We start from the raw sequence: 19,369 nt of genomic DNA on the forward strand, positions 1-19,369 counted from the left end.
AAAATAAGCATCAATGTTCAATTGTCACTCTTTTCCCTTACCTTTTTATTCATATGTTAGCTTTCTGTCACTACCACAGTAAAAATCCCAGTCTTTATCTTCACACTAGTTTACTACAACCTTCCTAAGCAATCTTCTTAACCCTGTTGATATCCGCAAACTGTGTCAAACGCTTTCCTTTCCTCTCTGCCTTGAGAACCAATGCCCTATCCCCCGATTTTCTCCTGCAGCAGGTTGCTTCTCCCCAACTTACTGCGTGTGTTTTCTATTTTCTTACTCATGGCCTCTGTTCACTCGCTTACTTGCTCATTCACTCGTCACTTACTAAGTGTCAAGTACTGTGTTGGGTACCAGATATACTAAGAGAAAAAAGAAACTGTCTCTGCCCTCCAAGAGCTCACAGTCTAGGATCAGTCTCATAAATGGATCATTATAATATAACAGAGTAAGAGCAGTGACTGAGAAATGCACGGTGTATTGAGGAACTGAGGAAAGCACCTAATCCAGCCTGGGAAACCACAGAGGATTTGCTATAGGAGACAATCCCAAATTAAGCTTCATAGGATGAGCAGAGGGAGCCAGATAAAGACGGCAGGATATTCTAAGCAGAGGGGACAGCATGAGTGAAGGCGCAGAGAACAGAAGCAGTATGCTTTATGAAACTTGGTGCTGCTGCAGGACCTTGGGAGATGAAGCTGGAGGGTCTCTTTAGGGGAGAGATCACACAGCCCTGTATATGCCAACCCAGCAAGCTCCGAATGTGCCGGATAGACAACACAGAGCAATGAAGGGGTTTTTTCTTTGAGACGGAGTCTTGCTCTGTCGCCCAGGCTGGAGTGCAGTGGCGTGATCTCGGCTCACTGCAAGCTCCACCTCCTGGGTTCACACCATTCTCCTGCCTCAGCCTCCTGAGTAGCTGGGACTACAGGCGCCCGCCACCACGCCCGGCTAATTTTTTGTATTTTTAGTAGAGAAGGGGTTTCACCGTGTTATCCAGGATGGTCTCGATCTCCTGACTTCGTGATCTGCCCACCTCCACCTCCCAAAGTGCTGGGATTACAGGTGTGAGCCACCGTGCCCGGCCTAGAGCAATGAAGGGTTTTAAGCTGGAGAGAGAAACGGTCAGATTGGTTTCTGACAGCCACTCTGGCTGGTAAAGATCTGTGGGGACAAAAGAGAGGCAGTGGAGACTGAGCAGTAGGTTTTCCAGTGTTCAGATGAAGAGACTATGAGCACGAGGAATGGAAGAGAGATCAAGAGGAGGAGTTGGAGTCAAGAAAATGTAGGCTATAAAACTGGTATGACTTGGTCATGGAACACGAGGTGGGGAGTAGGAGTGGTTTCTCACATGATAAGTTTCTCACATGGTTGACTGGTGGGATGACAGTGCTAATCACAGGAGAGAGGATAAGAAAAAAGTCTCAGAGGTCCAGCACCAGGGACTGCAACCTTCCTAATGCAATATATGGACTTTGGGTGATAACGACGCACCAATGTAGACTCATCAATTTTTTTTTCTTTGAGACAGGGTCTTACTCTGTCACCCGGGCTGGAGTGCAGCAGCATGATCTCAGCTGACTGAAACCTCTGCTCCCAGGCTTAAGCAATCCTCCCACCTCAGCCTCCCAGGTAGCTGCAACTACAAGTGCTCATCACCACACCCAGCTAATTTTTACACTGTTTTGTACAGACAGGGTTTCGCCATATTATCCAGGCTGGTCTTGAACTTCTGGGCTCAAATGGTCCTCCCACCTCAGCCTCTCAAAATGCTGGGATTAGAGGTATGAGCCACTGCACCTGGCCTTAGATTCATCAATTGTAACAATGTGCTTCTCTGGTGTGGGATGCTGATGGTGAGGGAGGCTGCATGTGTTTGGGGTCAGGGGCTATAGGAACTCTACTTTTCACTCACTTTTGCTGTCAACCTAAAACTGCTGTAAAAAATAAAGTCATTAAACAACAGCAAGAGAAAGGCCAGAGATGTCAGAAAAGATGTTTAGTTTAGTTTAAGATGCACTGGGCTCTTATGCCTGTGGGAGACCCAAGAGGGTAAGTCCACAGCCTGCGTTTGGGTATATGATGAGGCTCAAGTACACATCTAAGACCGAGTGGCAGATATGGAAGCCCTTGGTTTAGAGGTGTTCCTATTATCTAGTTTTTCTTGAAGGAGGCAGACAAAAGGAGAGACTGTCCCAACACTCCTCATGGGAGGAAGAGAAAGGACTTGACAGCCTCTGAGACCCCAAAAGCTGCAGAGTCTGAGACCCCAGGGAAAGGCCCAGGGAAAAAGTCAAAATCAAAGAAGAGGCAGTGAAGGAAAAAAAATCCTTAACTGGGGAGAAAAGACCTGAGACAGACTCCAAAAAAGCCAGAGACCAAGTTATTTGCTGCTCCTAGTAAATCTGTAAGAAAAGCTTCCCACACCCTACCGCAAATGGCCCCCAAACCCCAAAAACCAAAGTATCGCCGTCAACCTAAATTCAGTGATTCAACCGGAAGGAAACATCAGAGCTACCTGAAGAGCTTTTTAGAAACACTCAGGTCCTGACCTGCTTTGCAACCTTCTCCAAGCGGGAGACCTGGACTTACAGATTTTTTAAAACCTCCATAGGTAATTCTGACATATGTTTCTGGGTATAAGAACCAGTGGTTCAAAGTAAATCTATTTTGTAATTGTTAAAAAAAAAAAAAAGAGAGACTTTATTTTCAGCAAGGAAAGAAGAGTAAAGGCGGGGGCCATGGGTGTGCCCCACTAGGCTGCCAGGAGAGTGCGAGGTTCCAGGTCAGCTCTGGAGAGGCCCTTGAGGGTTTTGGTTGTCCCATGGCAAGCAGAGCCCTTCTGGGTCATGTTTCTCCCTCCCTGTCTTTGGAGTGCAGGTGTGCTCACATCCTGGATATTCCTGATTGTTGCATAAATCAGATGGTTGACATGTTCTTTTAGCCAAGCAGCTGTACACATGCCATACACCTGCTAAATGTTCCATTTGTCCCTGAGGGGAAACAGAACATGACCCAAGTGTGTTCCTAGGCCTGTACTGATGCACTGAAATCTGACCTCCCGCAGCAGTTTTTAACCAGGGCTGTGTGTCAGAATTATCTGTGGAGACATTTTCAAACCACTCCAGCCTGCCCCTGTACCGCTCTCTCCATCAGGGGATTCTGATCTTGGTGAAAGAGGGTCTGATGCAGTGGTACCTAGGCACATGTGTTTTCAAAAGTTCCACAGGTGATGTAAGAACTCCTGCCTTTGAGAGCTCAAGTCTATCCTGTAAGGTGCTTTCTACGTATTATCTGATGGCCCTAAAGGTTGTCTTCCATCCACACCCCATAGCATCTTTCAACAATAGCTAGTGATTTTACTGTTTATTTTTCCTCATCACATTTACTGACACTTGACATTATTTATTTAGTCCTTTATTTTGTTATTGATTTTCCCCACTAGAATTGTAAATATTCTGAAAGGAAAGACTTCATCTAGTTGACTGTTGTATTCTCAATACCTAATACAATGTCTGGAATGAAACAGGTACTCAATAATAAATAGACTTCTTGTTGAATGAACCTTATTCCACATGCTATTGGCCTGTTACTTAACAGGAAATGTCCTTCAGCTCTCAATGTGATCATTCTCTTTTGACCTTTCAAATATAAACGAAAGCCAAACACCAAACTGAAATGTGTAAAATAGTACAGTATGTATAAAATCTGCCTACCTTAGCATAGTCCAATCTTCCTTTTTCTTGAGCCTACAAAAGAAGAGGGGAAAATTAATTTGTTACTTCTCTAAAAGTTTAGTGCTTCTATAATTTTTGCTTCTCAAAGAATAGAACTCAGCTTCTCTGTCCCCCTTTCCCTCTATTTAATATACATATTGAACTATATATTATAATCCATGTAAATTGCAAGCATATAGAAAAGTTAAACGAACTGATCACTGAGCACGCATAGACACTACCTAGATCTGGCAGGAGTGGATGTCACGACTCTTAACGTCACATGCTTCAGCATGTATCTTATACATATACAGCATCTCATACATCACCCCATGACCACAATCAAAATTAATGAACTCACAATAATGCCATATCATCTAACACAAATCTATATTCAAACTTCTCCAACTGTTCCAAGAATATCTTTTATAGCTTTTTTCCCCAAAACCAGAATTAATCAAGATTCACACATTGCATTCTGGTTTTTGTGTCTCTTTTGTTGCCTTTTATTTATTATTATCATTTCTTCTTTTTTGCCTAGACTAGTCTCTCCCAATTTTTAACAAAATGAAAATAAAAGCCATGCTTCTTTTCATAAAAACCATTGACTTTTTGAGAAGACAAGGATAGCTGTTTTATAAAATCCCTTTTTCTTCTTTCTTCATTGCGTCATTTAACTTGTTTCTGTTTTGCTTGTAAACTGAAAGTTGGGTCTGGAGAAGGCTGCTAAGATTTAGGTTAAACATTTTTGGCAAAAATACTTTATGTGGAAATATTACATACTCCAACAATTCAGGAGGCACAAAATGTCAGGCTGTTTCACTCTTAGTAATGCCGTAAATTCAGCTGGGTGCGGTGGCTCACGCCTGTAATCCCAGCACTTCGGGAGGCCAAGGCAGGCGGATCACCTGAGGTCAGGAGTTCGAGACAGCCTGGCCAAAATGGTGAAACCCCGTCTCTATTAAAAATACAAAAATTAGCCAGGCGTGGTGGCAGGCGCCTGTAATCCCAGCTACTCAGAAGGCTGAGGAGACAAGAAAATTGCTTGAACCCAGGAGGCGGAGACTGCAGTGGGCTGAGATCATGCCACTGCACTCCAGCCTGAGTGACAGAGCAAGACTCCATCTCAAAAAAAAAAAATCTTAACATAACAACCAGGGTTAGTTTTTGCTGGCAGGTCAGTTTGTGTTTTGCAGACTTCAGAATAAAATTTCTCCTGCCACTTCTGCATAGAACAAGAGTCCTCCAACTTACAAACGGGTTAGGTCTCAAGACCATTTTGTTCCTGAGTCCAAATTTACATTATACAGGTAATTAACATAGGCAGATTACTTCCGTGAGAGAAAAAAAAAGTTTATAATATTGGTCCTAAAGCTGGGCACAGTGGCTCATGTGTGTAATCCCAGCACCTTGGGAGGCCGAGGCAAGAGGATTGTTTGAGCCCGTGAGTTCAAGACCAGTTCTGGCAACATAGTGAGACTCCATCTCTACAAAAAATAAAAAAAATTAGCTGGGTGTGGTGGTATGCACCTGTAGTCCTAGCTACTTGGGAGGCTGAGGTGAGAGGACTGCCTGAGCCTGGGAAGTTGAGGCTGTAGTGAGCCATAGTTGCACCACTACACTCCAACCTGGGTGACAGAGTGAGATCCTGTCTCAAAAAAAAAAAAAAAAAAAAATGGTCCTGACCCTTCTTGCTGCTTTAGAATCTTTTAAAAATTTTTCTGAAGATGACTCCATTTTTTTTTTTTTTTTTGAGATGGAGTCTTGCTCTGTCGTCCAGGCTGGAGTGCAGTGGTGTATCTCGGCTCACTGCAAACTCCCCCTCCAAGGTTCAAGGGATTCTCCTGTCTCAGCCTCCTGAGTAGCTGGGATTACAGGCACCCACCACCACGCCCGGCTAATTTTTGTATTTTTAGTAGAGACAAGGTATCGCCATGTTGACCAGGCTGGTCTTGAACTCCTGACCTCATGTGATCCACCCACCTCAGCCTCCCAAAGTGTTGGGATTACAGGCGTAAGCCACTGCGCCCAGCCCTTGTTTTTCTTATTTTCATAGTAAGAAACTTATAAAACACTGTTCATGCACAGTTGTTGGCACCACCACAAACCACTCTAAAATTGTGATTAAACATTTTCAGTGAAACAAAAGGCCTCTGCAACCAATCTACTATAAAAAGAATAAGGTCTTCAGTCTGCTTTTTGAAGTTTTTTAGTGTTCTAGGATTTTCAGAGAACTAAGAAGAGTTTGAACTTAGTACTGAGATGCACTGTACCAACAGGAATATGAGTGAGTTCTTAAAGAAATTTTAAAACCAAGCTGTTAGTCTCTATGCTTAGATATTTTGTATTTATTCGTTTGTCTGTTTATGGGCATCTTTTCCCAAAATAGTTTTGTCTACACTGAAAATCCCACCATAGTAACTTCTGCAGAAGTGGTAGGGAAGCCCTGAACACATCTGTATTGCTCACTTATGACCTAGCTACTCACTTTGATATTGTCCAAATATGGACTGGCCTTGATCTTACGAATAATCCACAGATGGCCTGTGACCAAAATTTCATCAGCAGCACTTTCCCAACATGCTTAGTCTTTCAGTTCTCAAACTCGCAGCTGACTCTTGAATTCATTTAGGTTAATGGACATCTTACATTGAGGCTGATCCTGTGGTCACAAGTTTTCCACTTTTTCCACTGTCCATCCTTATCCTTGTCTTTTGCTGACTACTATGAATTGCTCAAGTGCAGCACTTTTCAAATGACACTAGGATATTCTGAAATATATATTTGGTCATAGTCCAGTTTTCTGGCATACAACTCCTAAAATCTTCAGAAACTCGCCAAGTGATGCCTTTTTGTATGTTAATGAGCTGACTGATGGCTGGCAACTCCTGACTTCAGGATGGGGACTGGTCATGGCAAAGACCAAGACAGGATTAGAAGGTTAGGGCTTTCAGCCCACCCCCAAATTTCTGGGGAGGGGAGAGGGGCTGAAGGTTAACTTGATCACCAATGGCCAATGGCTTAATCAATCATACCTATGTAATGAAGCTTCCACAAAAACCCAAAAATTTGTTCCATAAAAACACAGAATTTGGAGAACTTCTGGGGAGCTGAACACATGAAGGTTTCTATATGGTGGTATTCTGGAGAGGAAATGGAAAACTCCACGCCCCTTCCCACTTGTCTTAACTTATGCATCTTCTCATCTGTGTTCTTTGTAATATTCTTTAAATAAATTGGTAAGTATAAGTGTTTCTGTTCCAAAATTCACATAGCTGTGAAAAAGAAAGTAAGTGTTTCCTTGAGTTCTGGGAGCTGCTCTAGCAAATTAACTGAACCCAAGGAAGTGGTCGTGGGATCCCCACTTTATAGCAGGTCAATCAGAAGCACAGGTAACCTGGAGCTTGTGACTGGCATCTGAAGGTGGGGGTGGGGTAAGGGGGGGGGTGCAGTCTTGAGCCCTCAACCTATAGGATCTGACACTATGTCCAGGTAGATCGTGTCAAAATATGGTACGTGCCTGTTGTCCCAGCAACTTGGGAGGTTGAAGTGAGAAGATAGCTTACGGTCAGGAGTTCGAGGCTGCAGTGAGCTATGATTGTGCCTGTGAATATCACTTCACTCCAGCCTAGGCAACAAAGTGAGACCCCCATCTCAAAAAAAAAAAAAAAAAAAAGAAGTGTCAAAATAGAAGTAAGTTAGAGACACTCAGCTGGTGTCAGCTTGCTGAAGTGATCGCTTGCTTGTTGATGGGGAGAAATCCTTGCATGTTGGGTCATAGAAGTGTCCTGTGTTGACTATTTTTGAGAGACTCTATCAAACACTTTTGAGTGTGTTTTCTTCCACTCACAGAAGCACAAACTGGGAGTCCTAGAGAATTGTTCCTGCGGTCAAACAGCTCAACACTGAGCACATCTGTCATTTCCTCACTGTCAATGTTGCCTCTCTTCTAACCATCTCCTCTTCATGCTCTCTCAATATTCTCATCGTTCAGTGCTTATCATGCGGTGCTTAAGAGTGTTGGAAGTAGCATTTGTTGAAAGTTAGAAAGTTGAACTTCTGTACTTGAAGAGTGAAAGGCAAACCATGGAGGAACTATGACTGACAATGACTTAGGGGTAGAATTTTCCTTTTGGCTGCATTGAGCCACCTCCCACTCTGTCTCAAAAAAATTCAACAGGTAAGAAGAGTGAATATAATATTCTTTACTGATAAGGACATCTAGAGTAGCCCTATCACAAATTTCTGTAAAACCATTTTTCCCATCCCATACTTTGTTTATAGGCTAATCATCTTGGAAAATTCTAGTACTTTGAATTACCTGTGCTTAATCACAACTTATTTGCAAACCTCAAACTCTCTCACTTTACTTTGTCTTCTTAGCTTGGCCACTACCCTGTCACCCAATAGGGACACATTGTTGGGGATGACGGCAGAGAAATTCCATGGATATAATCTAGATCTGCTCAACATCAGCTCTATAATGTTTTGAAAGCTGAGAGAGTAGAAGCCTACATAAAATGACAACACCGCTACCACAGCCATTATAATCTGAACATGCAACTATTGATATGTAGCTCACCCGAATATCCTTTTCATTTTGTCACAATAAACATTCCAGCTCTATGAAATCATTTTACTCTTGATCACTTTAGCTTGTACATAAAAGTATCATTTATTTTAGGAAAAAACTCTGGTAAATATTTAAACTTTTATAGGTATATAATACATATATTATATGTGTGTGTGTGTATATATATGTGTGTGTGTATATATATATATATATATATATACACACACACACACACACATATGTTTCCAGCTGATATATGGGTATAATATCTAAATATGCCAAACATACCTGACAACAGACATTCTGATATGGTGTTTTCTCACAAAAAGCTTTAGAGCTTATAAAAATATACTGACCAGGCACGGTGGCTCATGCCGGTAATTCCAACACTTTGGGAGACCAAGGCGGGCAGATCACATGAGCAAAAGAGTTTGAGATCAGCTTGGGCAACATGGTGAGAAACCTGTCTCTACAAACAATAACAACAACAACAACAACAACAACACAGCAAAAATCAGCCAGGCATGGTGGCGCGCACCTGTAATCCCAGCTACTTAGGAGGCTGAGGTGGGCAAATTGATTAAATCCAGGAGGTCAAGGCTGCAGTGAGCTGTGATTGCGCCACTGCATTCCAGCCTGGGTGACAGAATGAGACCCTGTCTCAAAAAATAAATAAATAAAAATATGTCAAGTTAGATACAAATAAATGATTTAGATTCCTACATAAATGATATTTCTCATTAAATACTATCCTTATTCTTTTTGTAAGATAGTTAATTTGGGAGAAGCGATAGTTTCTATTACACCTCTTGGTTGCTCATTCATTTAACAAATACTCATTCAGCACCTACTATGAGTCAGACACTGCTTAGGCACTACAGACACAGGCATGAACAGAACAGATCAAAATGTGTGACCTCTTGGAATTTATATTCTAGGAGGTTACAAAGTATTGTGATTGACTGACTGTTTGATTGGTTGATTAAACAGGGTCTTACTCTGTCTGTCACCCAGGCTGAGTGCAGTGCTGTAATCACAGTTCACGGCAGCCTCAACCTCTCAGGTTCAAGTGATCTTCCTGCCTCAGCCTCCTGAGTAGCTGGGGCTACAGGTATGTACCACCATGCCTGGTTAATTTTTAATTTTTTATAGAGATGGGGGTCTCACTATGTTGCTCAGGCTGGTCTCGAACTCCTGGATGCAACTGATCCTCCTGCCTTGGCCTCCCAAACTGCTGGGATTACAGGCATGGGCCACTGCACCTACCTACACAATACTGTTTAGATATGCTTCGTCTACAATCTTCCAAGCTCCATGAAAGCAGGGAAATTTTCTCTTGCTCACAACTGTATCCCAAGTTGAGATCAGTGTCTGAGTGAATGAATAAATGGATGAAGCTTTTTCTTTATATGTATTGGTTATGTACTACTTATTCAGGGAATGTACAGGAAAAACGAATTTTACTCACTCCTAGTTCTAGGAAAGCTGGATGTTTTTGTTTGTGAGCTAGTATGCAGGTAATGTAGAGCCCTTAGCTGATGCCTTACATGTAATTTTTACCCATATAGAACAATGGCATATTTTCATTTTCTCACCCACCTTCTATTTATAAATACACTAAAGAAGGGAACCTAAGCTTCCATCTGTAGAAAACAAATTCAATGATTTCATGAAAATTAACCAACAAAAGGCTAGGACAGAGAAGAATTAGTGTAATTAAGTGCTTCAACCTTAAAAGCAGTGCGTCTAAAGGAAAAGACCTTAGAATGGAAGTTAACAGATCTCCAGAGAGATTTCAAGACATACACCTCAAAATTTCAGGGATTAAAGGCCTTGTCTACTGATTACAGCAAAAGGCCTAAGATCTTAATTGTGAACACTTCAAGAGGCATTGTGACCTGGGAAGATGGATATGTTGGGAGCCAGAAAATATGGTTTGTAGTCCTTCATTGGTTAATAACTTGAATAATTTTTACATTTTTGTATAGGCCTTCATTTCTTGATCTGTAGAACACCAGACCAGACCAGAAGTTCCCAGATGCTGGGCTCTCACAAATGCTGGGCTGGATGTATTGGAATCACCTGGGTAGCTTGCGAAAAATGCAGATTCTCCATAGCCTACCCCTGTGATTCTGATTTGTTTGAGGATCATTGGTCTGGCCTATGTCTAATGTCTTTTTTAATTTGTGCTTCTATGTGCATCAGGGTTTACTTCAAAGGCTGAAAGAGAACAACTATGTAAACTCCATAAGTCTCGAGGAGAATGGACTGCAACTTTTCCCTTTTTGTTCTGACACCTGCCACTTATCATGTGTATTTCTAGCAGAGCAAGATATTATTATTATTATTATTATTATTATTATTGAGATGGAGTCTCACTCTGTTCCCCAGGCTGGAGTGGAATAGCGTGATTTCGGCTCACTGCAACCTCCACCTCTCAGGTTCAGGCGATTCTCCTACCTCAGCCTCCCTAGTAGCTGGGATTATAGGTGCCCACCACCATGCCTGGATAATTTTTGTATTTTTAGTATAACGGGGTTTTGTCGTGTTAGTCAGGTAGTCTCAAACTCCTGTCCTCAGGTGATCCGCCCACCTCAGCCTCCCAAAGCGTTGGGATTACAGGCGTGAGTCACTGCGGCCAGCCAGAGCAAGATATTATTAAAATAACTTTCTCACAGGGGCCCAAAATAGGCTGATATAAAATAAATGGAATCTATATTTCAACAGCCAGCAGTCCTGAACCTCTTCCTGCCACACTGTTCGTCCCCAGAAGCCGCTGTAAATTCTACCATACACAGCAATTCCCTGAGGGCTTCATTACTAGGGTCTTTAAAAGGGATTCACTCATCTTTTTGCCTCCTGTAGGTGTGCTTCTTGTCAATCCAGGTCAAGAGAAAAGAAAGTAATTTTTTCCAAATCTTTAGCAGTTCACAGAGAATGTGTGGTTTGAACCTTGTTTTATCTTTTAAAAATGTGAAAATAGACAAGATAGTGTGCCTGTGCTCATGACACTGGAGGCCTCCTCGGACAGCTATAGTGAACACCGTAAAACAATATTCCATACAAAAGCAAAAAAAAAAAAAAAAAAGCCAGCACTCTGATTGAGAGGATGCACAAAGGAATTAATTCCAAAGGTTTATATACCAGTCTCTGTAGACTAAAGGCAGACAGATTCCCTGTTGGTAAGTAATGGATGTACAATGTGGTCTTTTACTTTAAGAAACAAACGTTTTTTTATAAGTCAGGTAACAAAGAAGGATTGGATGACATAAATGAACTGTTTCCAATTTCCAACTACTGTTATCTGGAGTTGAAAGCTGGATATGGGGACACCTTTTTCTAAAAGCAGAAAACTAATATTCCACAGCAGGGAGTCCAGAAATTGCTAGAGACTAATCATCTCTACTTATCAGGTTATTCTTCCCAAATGTTACAGGCTATATTTTAGAATAACTGCCATTTTTAAAGATCTCCTTTTTAAATCTTCAAGGAAAACTATCTTCCCCCACAAACTTTTTAGTCGAAAGAATACAATGAACACTCATTTTCCCTCCACTTAGATTCAACAGTTGCTAACACCTTACCACTTCTGTTTTCCCCCTTTCTCTCCATGACCATTTATTATTTGAGAGTAAGTTTTAGACATAAGGATGCTCACCCCTAGATACTTCAGCATTTGTCCCTAAGAACACTGACATTTACTATAATAGTTAATTACTTGTTTGTCTGACAGGGTCTCCCTCTGTTGCCCAGGCTAGAGTACAGTGGCACAATCATGGTTCACTGTAGCCTTGACCTCCTGGACTCAAGAGATTCTCTAGCCTCAGCCTCCTGAATAGCTGGGATTACAGGTACACACCACCACACCTGGCTACTTTTAAAAGTTTTTAGTAGAGATGGGATCTTGCTATGTTGCCTAGGCTGGTCTTGAACTCCTGGCCTCAAGCAATCCTCCCGCCTTGGCCTCCCAAAGTGCTGGGATTACAGGCATGAGCCACTGCACCCAGCCCTATAATGCTATTTAAAATACAGTTCAGGCTGGCCATCTCTGCAAAAACAAACAAACAAAACAAAACAAAACAAAACAGTGTGTAGTGTATGGGGATAACAGAAAGAAGGGTCACAAATCAGAAATCTACTACATCTGCTAGCCCGGAAGTTAGAGCAGCCCACTGAGTATTGGTTTGGTAGAAGCAGGCCTTGTGTTGCTTGGCTTTCTAGTTACAGAGCTGGAAAGATAGCAGAATATAAAGGAACAGGGCAGGCCTTTTCTCTGCTATCTTGGTCATTCTCTATGAATAAGAGAGCGCAGAAGGCATGTGCAAGGAAGTTAACACCATTCACACCTGGACTGCTTCGCTTGGGTACCTGATTTTACCATCTCTTTCAACTGGGAAAGCTAATCGACTTTTAGAGGCAAGCGTGGATGTCTAAGGAATTAATTTTCTCATATTCTGTTCCTTTGGTTCACTGGAGAAAAAGAAGCAACAGCAGATGTAGAAGGCTATGGTGTCCAATTTTAAAAAGGAGAGAGGCAAGGAGATACTAGATATACTAGAGTAAGGTGAGGAGATACTACTTGTATTATCTACATAGCAAATCTCTCTCTGCTCAGAGGTCTTGTTATTTCTTTGTAACCTGTTTTTCTTGCTATGCTGCTCTCTTGGAATCTGGAAGAAACATGAAATTTTAAATTGTACAGTGTGACCAGGAAAAAAAATCTACTCAGGTCTCAGAAAGGCCATGATTAAGGAAATCAGGCTAATAGTAGAATTTAGTTGCTTCCTCCAGCAGCAAGTTCCCAAGGCAACGGCCATCAACCTTGATGGAGTACTTCAAACTCACCATGTCAAGAACCTAAGTTAAACCAGTCTTTCCACTTAACTTTCCTATTTCTATTAATGGCCTAATTTTTTCTGTTATCCTAGTCCAAAATCCTTGTTTTAGCCTCTGAGTGCCACTCCCCAGTCCACACCTGTCAGCCTCTCCCTATCAGATCAGTTTTCTAGTCCCATATATTTTCTCTGAAATGAGTTTTACGCTTAACCTCCTTATCTTCCCATTCTCATTGCCAACACTCTGATTGGGCTTTTCTCTTGTGCTTATCAATGGGTTTCCAAAAACTTCTTAATTGATCTCCTTGCTTTTAGTACCTCTTTGTTCCTTTCATCCTATATAATATAGCCAGATTTACCTCCCTCGCAGCTCAGACCTTGATCATATCAGGCTCAAAAACTTTCAATGTCTGCTTCATGACTTCTTCATCAAGTTGGTTTTCCATAGGCAAACATCCCAAAGTCTTTTAAAAATTTAGGTAAAATTTACATAACATAAAATTAATCATTTTAATCATTTAAAACAGTATAATTCAGTGGCATTTAGTACATTCACAGTGTTATGCAATCATCACCACTAACAAGTGCCAAACATTTTTATTACCCCAGAAGGAAACCTGTACCCATTAAACAGTCTCTCCCCCTTCGCCTCTCCCCAACCCTGGGCAACCACTAGTCTTTTTTCTGTCTCTATGATTTGTCTACTCTGGATGTTTCACATAAATGGAATCACATGATATGTGGCCTTTTACATCTGGCTTCTTTCACTTATTATAATTTTTTTTTTTTTTTTTTTTTTGAGACAGAGTCTCACTCTGTCCCCACGCTGGAGTGCAGTAGCATGATCGAGGCTCACTGCAACCTCCGCCTCCCGGGTTCAAGTGATTCTCCTGCCTCAGCCTCCCAAGTAGCTGGGACTACGGGTGCCTATTACCACACCCGGCAAATTTCTGTATTTTTAGTAGAGATGAGGTTTCACCATGTTGGCCAGGATGGCCTCGATCTCCTGACCTCGTGATCCGCCCACCTCGGCTTCCCAAAGTGCTGGGATTACAGGCATAAGCCACCACGCACTGCTTATAATATAATGTTTTAAAGGCCCATGCATGTTGCAGCATGTATCAATACCTCATTCCTTTCCATGGCTGAGTAATATTCCATTGTATGGCTATATCACATTTTGCTTCTCCATTTATCAGTTGATAGACACTGGGCTATTTCTACCTTTTGGATGTTGTGAATATTGCTGATCTGAACATTCATGTACATATTTTTACATAAACCAGTCTTTTAAATATAGTTATTACTATTTCAGAGCAATTCTTCATCTGTCCCTGATACTACCCTATGTTTTTCACATTCCACCCAAATTAAGACACTTTTTAAAATTTGACAACATTGTATGCCTGCACCTGTATCACTTTTTCATGGTTTCCTTTGCCTAGGAAGCCCCCATTCTCATCTTTGCTATCCAATCTTCTTTAAGGACTATCTCACATATTATTAATACTGACTTCATAAACCTCTTTCTTGACTTTTCCAACTGAACATCAATTGTCTTTCCTCTATGCTCCCCAAGTGGCATGAATCACAGTATTCCTTATGTTTCTATATTTATGTATTTATCTTATCTCCTCTCTACTGGGCCATAGACAACCTTTAGGCAACTTATTTCTGTATTTCCTGTAGTCAAGCACTTTGTTTCCTTAAGTGCAACAGAAAGCCTTAAGAAATATTTTAATTTAGGAGATATCTAGAGCCATTTCATAGTCTTTGTGGTCATGCATATAGTTCTTTCAAATGCCTACATTGTATACCTTCTATGATAGAGGATGATATTAATATTATTCCTTTTGAAACCACTAAAAATGTCTTAAAGAACTAGAAGAGTATCACATGTGTTATTACTGAGGAATCTGCATGTGCATTTTCTCTTTTGTTTAAGAATAGGCATGTGTTATTTTCACGCACACCAGTCTTGCCTAGCAGTCTTTGTTTTACTTTCTGAATAAGGAGCAATAGTAAGCTATCTAGGGACAAGCGAGTTACAGCTTAGCAATGGTAATTTGTAGTACACTTAAGGTATTTCATGACAGTGTCAGAATGTCACAAGCCCAAGTGACATTTCAGTACTATTAGGAATAGCCAAGAAAATCTAACCATAATTCTTATTTCTTCAGGTGACTTATAGTGGCAGCAGAAAACTAGAAGGATCATTAAAAATAAAGCTTGCTGACCTGCAATAGCCCCTGGACTCCCTGAGAGAGTCAGAGCTCTGTGGTGCTCTGAAGGATTCTACTTTCTTTTATTAGGAATCAAAATGATAACTGAGTAATGACTTCACCTCCCCAGGGTGAATAACCCATTCACTAACAGTATTTTTTCCTGATCATTATTTCTCAGCAGCTACAAATTTAAATTTAAAATTAAGGCAGGGAGAGATCTGTAGAATTTAGTATGGAGAAAATGCTCAGCAAATGTTTTTCAGCTGTTTCCGGTCTTAACTGCCTTTTGTGAAAGAGTGTGATTGTGTGCGTGTGTGTCAACATGCACATGCATCCATAGGCCTATAGTTGTGATGGAAGAGGGCTACCTAATCCTAAGATTTTTCAGGAGAAAGGAGCTGCTGGAGAAGAGGTGGCACAGCCTGATAAGGAAAATCCCAGGGGTGCTCTTGCTCCTAGCTTCACAATGGTGCTGAACGGGTATCGAGAGTATGTCACCTCCTGGCTTCCTTGTCTAGTCAATAATTCTCAGTCTTTCCAAGCAGGAAATCAAAACAGTAGATGAGACACAAACCTGCCTGGGCAGAGTAAAGAAGTAATTTTAAATGTGGTAATAAGAAATCACAGGTGACTTCCATCATTGACAGCAAGATTTTTCTGTTTCTTAGTGTTAAAACTTGTAAATGTTTCTTTTTTTGCGGGGGACAGAATCTCAGTCTGTCACCCAGGCTGGAGTGCACTGGTGCGATCTTGGCTCACTGCAACCTCTGCCTCCTGGGCTCAAGTGATTCTCCTGTCTCAGCCTCCTGAGTAGCTGGGATTACAGGCATGCGCCACCATGCCCAGCTAATTTTTGTATTTTTAGTACAGACCGGGTTTCACAACGTTGGACAGGCTGGTCTGGAACTGCTGACCTCAGGTGATCCGCCCACCTCGGCCTCCCAAAGTGCTGGGATTACAGGTGTGAGCCACCATGCCCGGCCTGTTTCTAATAGAGATAAATATTTTTCTTATAATGCATCTCTTGTCTAAGAGAACTAGTTCTTGGATTTATTTTAGAGCTGAAAGGGACTTTGGAAAAGATCTAGTTTAATGCCATCATTTTACAGAAAAGAATAATGGGGATATGAGAGAATGTGATTAAGTTTACTTAGATGCTAGCAGAGTCCAAATTAGAATCTAGACCACGAGCGTCCAATCTTTTTGCTTCCCTGGGCCACACTGGAAGAAGAAGAATTGTCTTGGGCCACACATAAAACACATGAACACTAATGGTAGCTGATGAGCTAAAAAAAAAATTGCAAAAAAACCTTCATAATGTTTGAAGAAAGTTTATGAACTTGTGTTGGGCCACTTTCAAAACTGTTCTGGGCTGCATGCAGCTCATAAGGGCTGGACAATCTTGATCTGACCTTCCAAATCCTGGTCCTCTGTGGGCCATTTCTGTTATACCAACTTAACTCTAACAAAACCGGGCTGCCACCAAACAGTCTCAACCTGCAAGACCACACCACACTCACTTTTTGACAAATATTAATTTGGTAATTACTCCAAGTAAGCCACTGTGGCAGGTACTATGGGTAATTCAAAGATGAATTTGCTATTGTTGTTTTTTTTTTTTTTAGACGGAGTCTTGTTCTATCGCCCAGGCTCGAGTGCAGTGGTGCGATCTCAGCTCACTGCAACCTCCGCTTCCTGGGTTCAAGTGATTCTCCTGCCTCAGCCTCCCGAGTAGCTGGGACTACAGGCGCCCGCCACCGTGCCCGACTAATTTTTTGTATTTTTACTAGAGACGGGGTTTCACCATGTTAGCCAGGATGGTCTCGATTTCCTGACCTCGTGATCCGCCTGCCTCGGCCTCCCAAAGTGCTGGGATTACAGGCGTGAGCCACCACACCCGGCCTGAGTTTGCTATTATTGTTAAGGATCTTGCAATCAAATTCAAAACTGAAGGAGAGGGCTTTAGGGGAGGGAAGGAAAGGATCTCAAAGATATCCAGGAGGGTAAATAACATGAAAAAATCAGAAAGAGAACTAATTTCAGGATTAATAAGCAACCTCCTTGAGATTTAGGGTGGAATGTCCCCTCCTAGGTGTTATGCAAATTGTGTTCCCTATTTCTGACTAGGAGGCATTCACAGAACAAGATGGTTATCTTATAAAGCTTTACATAAAAATGTACATTACAATTTAGAAGATTAAAATAAACTCAGTAAAGTGTCTTTTTTTTTTTTTTTTTTTTTTGTGAGACAGAGTCTCACTCTGCTGGCCAGGATGGAGTGCAGTTGTGTGATCAGCTCACTGCAACATCTGCCTCCAGTGTTCAAGTGATTCTCGGGCCTCAGCCTCCTGAGTAGCTGGGATTACAGGCCCGGGCCACCATGCCCGGCTGATTTTTGTATTTTTAATAGAGATGGGGTTTTGCCATGTTGGCCAGGCTGGTCTCAAACTCCTGACCTCAAGTGATCTGCCCACCTCGGCTTCTCAAAGTGCTGGGATTACAGGCATGAGCCACCATGTCCAGCCATTATTTTTATTTTTAAAAATTTGTTAATTTTCTTACCTCTGTTTTTAGTTTTCTCTGTCTATGACTTGTTTTTTTGTTTTTTTTGTTTTTTTGTTTTTTTATGAAACAGAGTTTCACTCTTGTTGCCCAGGCTGGAGTACAGTGGCGCAATCTTGGCTCAATGCAACCTCTGCATCCTGGGTTCAAGCGATTCTCCTGCCTCAGCCTCCCGAGTAGCTGGGATTAGAGACATGAGTCACCAAGCCTGGCTAATTTTTTGTATTTAGTAGAGACAGGGTTTCACCATGTTGGTCAGGCTGGTCTCGAACTCCTGACCTCTGGTGATCCACCTGCCTTGGCCTCTCAAAGTGCTGGGATTACAGGTGTAAGCCACCATACCTGGCCTTTTTTTTTTTTTTTTTTAAAGACAGTCTCACTGTGTCGCTCAGACTGGAGTGCAGTGGCTCCATCTTGGCTCACTGCAACCTCTACCTCCCTGGTTCAAGTGATTCTTGTGCCTCAGCCACCTGAGAAGCTGAGATTACAGGCGTGCACCACCACACCCAGCTACTTTTTGTATTTTCAGTAGAGACAGGGTTTTACCATGTTGGTCAGGCTGGTCTTGAGTTCCTGACCTCAAGGGATCCACCCCCTTGGCCTCCCAAGTGCTCAGATTACTGGGATTACAGACATGAGCCACCACACCTGGCCTGTGACTTTTTTTTTTTTTTTTTTTGAGACGGAGTTTAGCTCTTGTCGCTCAGGCTAGAGTGCAATGGCGCGATCTCGCTCACTGCAGCCTCTGCCTTATAGGTGTGCACCACCACGCCCAGCTAATTTTTGTATTTTTAGCAGAGACAGCGTTTCACCACGTTGGCCAGGCTGGTCTCGAACTCCTGACCTCAGGCGATCCATTTGCCTTGGCCTCCCAAAGTGTTGGGATTACAGGTGTGAGCCACTGTGCCCAGCCTGGCCTGTGACTCTTAATAGATACAAGGTTTCCTGAAAGAGTCCTTAGTTTTCTTATTTTTTTTCTTTTTTTAAAAAATCATCTTTTTTGTCCACTTTTCTAGGCGATTTTTTCATTTGTATCTTCCATTCTTCTGATTAAAAAATTCTGCAATCATATTTTTATATTTTATAATTCTAATTTTTATTCTTGAATTGTCCTTTTTAATGGATCATCTATTATTATACCATGGATTTAATATCCTTCCTTGTCAAGTATATTGATTATAGTGCTTTGAAAAACATCTGCCTTTGATTGCATTGTCTCTATTTCCTCTAAGTTCCCTTTTTATCAGTTTGTTTTTGACTTGCTGTTTCGTGGAAGCAGCTTTTCTCAAATGCCCAGTGGTCCTCTTTTCCTATTCTGCTTCAGAGTAAGGCAGCGGATATTCTGGGCACTTAGATCCTCTAAGGCTTGTCAAGTGGTGGGTCTTGCTGTAGGAGGACTGCTCAGGGATATGGCATGTTTACTGAGGAGGCCCCAAATATCCACATCTGCAAGGCTTTTTC

General features: G+C 41.8%; 1 protein-coding gene across 4 annotated transcripts in view; it reads right to left on the bottom strand.

The window, feature by feature from the left end:
• Positions 1-19,369, bottom strand: part of PDSS2 (decaprenyl diphosphate synthase subunit 2) — a 308,958-nt gene that overhangs the window by 38,075 nt on the left and 251,514 nt on the right. For 3 of the 4 annotated variants that reach the window (XM_001146753.8, XM_009451779.5, XM_063813336.1), the window contains one exon: positions 3,714-3,746. In XM_001146753.8, coding sequence (XP_001146753.1) covers positions 3,714-3,746 — 33 coding nt within the window. Of the gene's footprint in view, positions 1-3,713; positions 3,747-8,809; positions 8,943-19,369 lie in introns of those variants that run through there. The other variant, XM_054686179.2, reaches the window with a different exon arrangement.

The sequence above is a fragment of the Pan troglodytes genome, chromosome 5 (genome assembly GCF_028858775.2).
Source record: "Pan troglodytes isolate AG18354 chromosome 5, NHGRI_mPanTro3-v2.0_pri, whole genome shotgun sequence".
Lineage (NCBI taxonomy): Eukaryota > Metazoa > Chordata > Mammalia > Primates > Hominidae > Pan > Pan troglodytes.